This window comes from Ricinus communis, chromosome 3, assembly GCF_019578655.1.
Source record: "Ricinus communis isolate WT05 ecotype wild-type chromosome 3, ASM1957865v1, whole genome shotgun sequence".
Lineage (NCBI taxonomy): Eukaryota > Viridiplantae > Streptophyta > Magnoliopsida > Malpighiales > Euphorbiaceae > Ricinus > Ricinus communis.
This window is the reverse complement of record NC_063258.1, coordinates 23,231,835-23,238,926: the sequence shown is the minus strand read 5'-3', so window position 1 is coordinate 23,238,926 and position 7,092 is coordinate 23,231,835. Positions and strand designations below refer to the sequence as shown.

Below are 7,092 nucleotides of genomic sequence, written 5' to 3'. Positions count from 1 at the left end.
TATAAAATAAAATTAATAATTAAATATAAAATAAAAATAAACTGTAAAATCAGGACGGAATGGATAGTTTATTTATAAATTTAAATGATCAACAAATATTAGATGATAAAGAAGAAGAAGAAGTAGTATATAAAAAAGTGAAATTACTTTTTTGGCAGCGAGTCCCACATGCCTGACATCAAATAATAATTTGTGGTTTTTTCACTATTAAGTTAAGTTAGTTTAATAATATATTATATATTATTTTTTGTAACCGCAGCGCAGACTCCGAGAGTCCAGCCTAATGTGGTGATTAGTAAAAAAGTAAAGCAGCTGCTAGGGGGGTTATTCTTATTCATCATTATTATTAGGGTTATATATTATTTATTTATTTAATTTAATTTATTATATAAGTCAGTTTATATATTTTTTTATTATATTAAATTTTATATTAGTAAAAGATCTAAAGCTGATAATTTAAAATTATAAATTTTTAAAGTTATAATTAAATATTAAATTATTTTAAATTTAATTTTATTATTAAATTTAAATAAATTTTTATTTTTAATATAAATTATTTTTAGTGTCTAATTAAAATAATAAATTTAATATTTTTTAATTTTAATATAATTTAATTCAAACAATTTAAATATTCTATAATTATTTATATTTATAAAATATTATTAAATTACTAGTAGTTATTAATATAAAAAATTATAATTAAAATATAGTATTTATTTTTGTTTTTATTATATAGTAACTAGTAATTAATTTTATTAAAATTAAATAAAAAATTAATATAATAAAAAAATTACTAAATCATATATTAGAGCAAATTACACGAGCTAAAATTATTATTATTGAAATAAGTTCAAACAGGAGACAGACAGCATCTCATCTTACGTGGGAGGAAGGAACATCAAACCTCAAAATAAATTGGAGCTTCAGACCAGAATCTCTTCCTTTTCTCTCCGCCCCATAACAACTTCCATCTCCTCAAAAGAACAACACCAGCAGCAACCTCGCTTCAATAAAAATAATAATATTTTCTTTTTCTTTTTCTAAAAAGTTAATTAATTTTACTACAATTCTCATAATCATCATCGTCCTCTGTAAAACAAAGAGAAGAGAAGAGACGGTTTTTCTTTCACAAACCTCTCTCAACTCCTCAGGTACCCAAACCTCTTCCATCACTTCACCTCTCTTTTTTTTTCTTTTGCATGTAATTACCTTGTTTTATAATTTCTTTTTGTAAGTAGGATTGGATTTATGTAATTTTGGCGTAATTAATGGTTTCATTAATTTGAATTTAAAGTTTTATACTCTTTTTCTTTATTAAGTGATGTTTTTTTCACTGTTAATATTTGAAAAATTCTGATCCTTTTAGTGAAGGAGTTTGTTTAGAATTTTGGATATTGACCTTTGGATTGAATAAAGTATTGATGTCTTCGTTTTGAATTTTTTTTTTTGGTGAATTTGAAGGACTCTGTTATTGTTCATAGCCTGAGAAAGTGGTAAGCTTTTGACTTTAAGAATGAGAAGAAGTGTTCGATGCGCACGCCAACTTCTATCAGCTTTTCAAGACCAAGATTACAGTTACTCTTTTAGTTTGGTGGTGAAAAGACGAGAAAACCATTCTATACATACCAACTATAGCACTCGTGTTTCAAGATTTACATATTGTGCTGATACTGATAGATTTCTTTACCCCAAACTTGTCATTTCAAGAACTCTATCTACAGACGCCGCTAAGCTTTCTAATGGAGGTTGCACTCACTTTTTTTTTTTTTGGATTTTCAGATTGCAAAGGAAAGTTAAGAACTTTTAAAGTATTTCTAATTAGGCTTCTTTTATTGGTTTTATTTGCAGATGCAAGCAGAGGAGGGCCGCTTGTAGAGTATGAAAGAAGAATTGCTGCTGGTGAACTTGTAGATGGTGATAGCTGCCAGGTTTTGTGCTTTAGATGTAAAGTGGTTTTGGCAGTTTTGTGTATGCTTAAATTGGAAGATACTGTTTTTCCTTTTCCTTATATGGGTGGAGGGGATTGAGAAATTACAGAGTAGTGAAATACAGTGGCTTTACAATCTTTGATGTTGCTAAATAACGTGACAAGCCTTTATATGTTTGTATTCAACTTGACGTTATATGCACTAAGAGTATATTTTCTTGTGGCTTAAATGGGAAGTTGCCTATTATTTTGATTATAAATATTTGGAAACTTTTGTCTTATTTAAGAGGTTTTCTATACTTAAGTTTCAGGCAATTTAGTTGCTGAAGGTATGCTAAGCTTGATGTTTGCAGGTAGGCACCTTAAGAGAGCTTCAAAGACTTTATGATGAGATTGTTGAGTCAGCTGATGCTTGCAAGTTGGATCGGTATTCTGCTTCTGACAAGTCTGGAAGGTAGTTATTATATGGAAGATCATTCTCTTATTTACTTTATGATATTTTATTGTCTGTCATTTAAATGTTGAATGATCTCTTCATTTTCACATGCTATTTTGCCTGTTATGCTTTATCAGCCACCATTTTTGTTCTGCTTCAGGAGTAGATGGTTGTGGTCACGTTTCATGCCACAGTCTTCATTTGCACCAGTTAAAGGATTATATCTTTATGGCGGAGTGGGTACTGGGAAGACTATGTTGATGGATTTATTCTTTGATCAATTGTAAGCTCTTGTGCGGTTTTAATTTGTTATAATTTGGTTTCTTTATTACATTACTCTGGCATTATTGAGAGACAAAATTAGTAGACAAAAGTTTTAGCTTGAAATATCATGCGATGCTGGTTCTATCTACTGAATTTTCTTTCCTCAGGCCCTACAATTGGAGGAAAAAAAGGATCCATTTTCATGACTTTATGTTGAATGTACATAGCCGCTTGCAAGTAAGAATCTAGATTGCTTTTGTAATTTTCAAAGTTATTGTTGGAAGTAAGGGTTTCTGAGTTAACTTTTATTTTGGCAGCGTTAAATATTTTCCATTGCAGTTTGTTCACTAAATTATCAGTATTAGTATTGACAGGCTTTTCATATTACCCTGTCAACAGTGCTTTTCTAATTGGAACTTGGCTATTTGCATATAGCAAAAGAGAGTTTATTTAAATATTAAATTCTTGCAGAAGCATAAGGGTGTGGCAGATCCACTTGAAGTTGTTGCTGGAGAAATATCTGATGAGTCAATATTATTATGTCTAGATGAATTTATGGTAAAACAACAGGGTCCTTATGGTTATTGATTGAATATGTTGGTATATACTTTTGTGGCAATATGCTTATATACTCTCAATGGCCTTTCATAGGTGACTGATGTTGCTGATGCATTGATACTGAACCGTCTATTTAGACATCTTTTCAGCAATGGTGTTGTAAGTCTATTTTGAATTCTGTGTAAATCTTTACAATATGATTGCATATATATTGTCCTCAGAAGAAAATTAATCTTGTACTAAGAACTCATGTGCTTATGCATAATGGAGGCAAGTGTAGATTCTTGTTGCCACCTCAAATCGGGCTCCAGATAATTTGTATGAAGGTGGATTGCAGAGGGATCTTTTTCTGCCCTTTATTGCAACGCTGAAGGTATGTACATAGGTACAGGCTTATTTGGTTGTTAAACAGGATTAGTTTTTATAAGAGTTGGTATGCTTTTCTCATAAAATAGGCAAAGAAGTTAATAACAGGATTGGTTTTATCTTTGCAGGAGAGATGTGTGGTTCATGAAATTGGTTCATCAGTAGACTATCGAAAAATGACTTCAGTAAGTTCTGTTAATCTTTGTCAATTATTTAAAAGTTCATTTCTGCATTTTCAGCTATTAATCTCTCACATTTATACAATTTCCTTGACTTCAATTAATACAATTTGCTTGCAGGCTCAACAAGGTTTCTACTTTATTGGTGAGAATTTGTCAGACCTTCTTAAGGAAAAGTTTCAAGAATTAATTGTGGAGCAAACAGCTGGCCCCCAAGAGGTGGAAGTAGTAATGGGAAGGACATTACAGGTGTGTGCTGGTTTGCATTCTGGTAAAAGCACACAAGGCACAGTCTAATTTCATTTTAAATGGTTATTTTTAAATCTGGTCAGGTTCCACTGGGTGCTAATGGATGTGCATATTTTGACTTCGAGGAACTTTGTGACAAACCTCTTGGAGCCGCAGACTATTTTGGATTGTTCAGTGAGTATTATTCATACCCAGCTGAATCGATTTTGGCATGCAAATTATTCATTTTTGCAGGCAATAGTTAAATGGAGCATGCCTATGTCAAATTGGATCGATTGAGTGACTAGAAATGATTTGGATATACGGCTAAAATACGTTTCTGAAAAAAATAAAAAACATTCTTTCTTTTTGGAAAAAACATTCTTTCTTTTTGGAGAACTCCATGACATATGAAATAATTACATGATGAGAAGACAAAAACGGTTCATATAAGAACTTTGTTTAGTTTCAATTACTCAAGTCTTAGGTCAAAATCCATTTTCTTTCTCATCCAATTCAATCATGAAGTATTTCATTTAGACTTGTCATGTTGTGTAGCAAAACTCTTTGTTATTTTCGGATGCACATTAATCTGTTTCCCCTTTGTAGAATTTTTTTTTCTTGGAACCCTTATAATTAGTGTGTGGCACATATCTAAAGGTTTCCTATGGTACATTTACCAAGTTTGTTGTGCTGCTTTTTTAGAAATAATCCTTACAGGAATCTTCTTTATTCTTTTATGGTACAGAGAACTTTCATACCCTCGCATTGGAAGGTATCCCGATCTTTGGACAGCACAATAGGACAGCAGCATATCGCTTTGTGACTTTAGTTGATGTACGTCCATCCTTTCCTAATTTGTTGACTGCCTTGAATCTAAAAGTTTTAAGAGCAGGTTTCATATTTTGAACCAAACTATTTTTTATTTGTGTGGTCATCCTCCTTAAGCTACTGTTTGGTTTGTTCTCGTTGAATATCACTGTGATCTTTGACATTTAGTACACAAAGTGGCTCCTTATTGCCACTGGATTCAATTAATAATCTTCTTTTCTTTAGGTGCCAGGCAACTATACTGTCTCTTTAGTGATCATAAAGTTGATATGTCATGGTCTTTTATGACTTTATGCAGAGTATGCCTCAATTTGTAGTTTGTTTCAGTTTTAAATTTAAAATTACTTTAGGTTTTGGCATCACATCGTTAAACTGAATACAAATTTCATGTGATTGTCCGTCTTCTCTGGTAAACAGTCTTTTTTCAATCACAAACTGGAGCACTGCTTCTCTGTACCTTCTTCTTTATTGTTAAGATAAAAAAATCATTTCACTATGAGTTGGTTCAGAGGATTTTATGATTGCATTTTTCTTTACTTTTCTTTTTTGAATATGATCGCATGGTCCGACTATTCCATGCATAACAAATTAAAAGAGATTAAGGTTTGTAACAGCATATCGATAATGGTCTATTTGGATTTTAACATTAAATTTGTATATAACATATGTAGAAGAGTATTTTATTTTCTGTGTGTTTAATTTGTTGGTTGCTGTGTAATGATCTCTCATAAGAAATTAGGAATGACATAGATCTTCACCATCGGTATCCTGACGATTTTCTGCATGCCATTGCCACACAGGGACAATGGAATCGAATTTTCCTGAAACGCCATAGAGAACTGTATACTATCTAGCACTTGAAAGCATAACGTGCCATTAACTTATAACTCTTATTATATACTTTGTGCTTCTCATAATATATGTACAAATGCCTTTCTCTATTCTTGTGTCTTTTATAACCCCTAAAGAGTTTTGATGTTATTTTTACAGGTGATGTATGAAAACCGGGCCAGACTACTGTGCACAGCTGAAGGGAGTCCCCTAGAACTTTTCGCAAAGGTAATTACAGTTTCTGATGCCCAGCAAAGGGCACCTAGAACGGCCACAAGATCAAGGAGAAATGATGAAGCTGATCTATGTGTAGACAACGAACTGGGATTTGCAAAGGACCGCACCGTGAGCAGGTATGCACTTTATATCCGAGTGTTCATGGTTTAAACTCCTTTCCTTTTCTCTACTGGTTTTGTCATGGTTGAATTATGCCTGCTTATTTATCTGTGACAAGAGGCAGCAGTTCTTTTTTCGTAGAATAGGTTCCGTTAGTTAAAATGCATCTTAGTTCAATTTATTTACTTGTTTTTGGGGTTGGGAAGCAGGAAATGCTTTTCCTGTGATAAAAAATAATGCGAGTTAGGTCATCCTTTCTTGTTTAGATTTTCTCGAAAATAACATGTTTTTGACTTTGAATGACTTTACAATTTTTTTTTTTGATGTTTTCAGCTATCTTTTTTCCCCTCTTTTTTCTGTTTGTTGAGAATTTTCTTTCTTTCTTAAAACCCTCCCTTATCCTCGTATCTTCCTTTGCAAGAGAGTCATTTCTTAGCAGCTTTATAGTTTTCCATTTTCTGTTCTATGAGAGCAGATGCCTGTTCCTATGCTAACAATAGTGGTGTGAAATGTACCACTCGATACAGATTAACAGAAATGAACAGCAGAGAATACTTAGAGCAGCATGCCACCGCGCTAGCCGAGAAGCAGCATTTAGGGGAAGCTGTCAATGCCAGTGCTGCACAAGTATGAGACGGCAGGGATCCGATATTATTATCTAAATGAAATAAACCACTGCTGGTGGTAAATTCAAATAGGTTATACTCTTTGAAGTTCTCTAACATGATGGCTGTCTTTTTGGGTTACAAGTTTAGTCAGTCGTTAGTTGAATAAAATGTAATTTATTGTCTGTAAAATATATTTCTAGAGGGTTGATTGTAACAAAAATGATATTGCCATCAGGGGTGTGCTCCTTTTGCTCAATAATAATACTACTGAATTGAAAATTCAGAAAATTTTTAGAGAACAAAACTTTACCCTTATACAACAATTACATCACTTGGGGTATATAAAGACCAAAACTTCAGAGGCTGTGCTACAGGCCAACAGTGAAAGAGAAGGTGCCAGGCAGTGAACATAATTAATTAGCCATGTATTTAGCCAAGCAGAAAGAATGGGTTAAACTCAGAATAAAGATAATCTCATTCATTTAGCCATGTATTCTCAGTAATATAATTAATTAAGTGCATGAAATA

At 32.3% G+C, this 7,092-nt stretch overlaps 1 protein-coding gene across 2 annotated transcripts; it reads left to right on the top strand.

Moving 5' to 3' along the window:
- The first annotated feature begins 874 nt into the window (after nt 1-874).
- Nucleotides 875-6,868, top strand: LOC8280397 (AFG1-like ATPase). Of its 2 annotated transcripts, XM_048372111.1 has the most exons (15): nt 875-1,151; nt 1,462-1,745; nt 1,849-1,928; nt 2,281-2,381; nt 2,524-2,646; nt 2,795-2,864; nt 3,099-3,185; nt 3,279-3,344; nt 3,466-3,558; nt 3,680-3,736; nt 3,851-3,979; nt 4,063-4,153; nt 4,707-4,795; nt 5,780-5,973; nt 6,484-6,868. In XM_048372111.1, the coding sequence occupies exons 2-15, from the start codon at nt 1,514-1,516 to the stop codon at nt 6,587-6,589; spliced, it is 1,518 nt and encodes a 505-aa protein (XP_048228068.1). In that variant the 5' UTR covers nt 875-1,151; nt 1,462-1,513; the 3' UTR covers nt 6,590-6,868. The 2 variants fall into 2 exon arrangements, with proteins under 2 accessions (XP_048228068.1, XP_048228069.1); XM_048372112.1 differs by lacking the exon at nt 875-1,151 and having other exon boundaries at nt 1,552-1,745; nt 1,849-1,944.
- Nucleotides 6,869-7,092: the final 224 nt, after the last annotated feature.

Bases quoted from the DNA above. Each gene is read 5' to 3' on its own strand.
- LOC8280397 (XM_048372111.1), top strand. From the start codon at position 1,514: ATGAGAAGAAGTGTTCGATGCGCACGCCAACTTCTATCAGCTTTTCAA. The intron at 3,186-3,278 runs GTAAAACAACAG...GGCCTTTCATAG, and splicing joins TATGTCTAGATGAATTTATG to GTGACTGATGTTGCTGATGC. The intron at 4,154-4,706 runs GTGAGTATTATT...TTTATGGTACAG, and splicing joins AGACTATTTTGGATTGTTCA to AGAACTTTCATACCCTCGCA.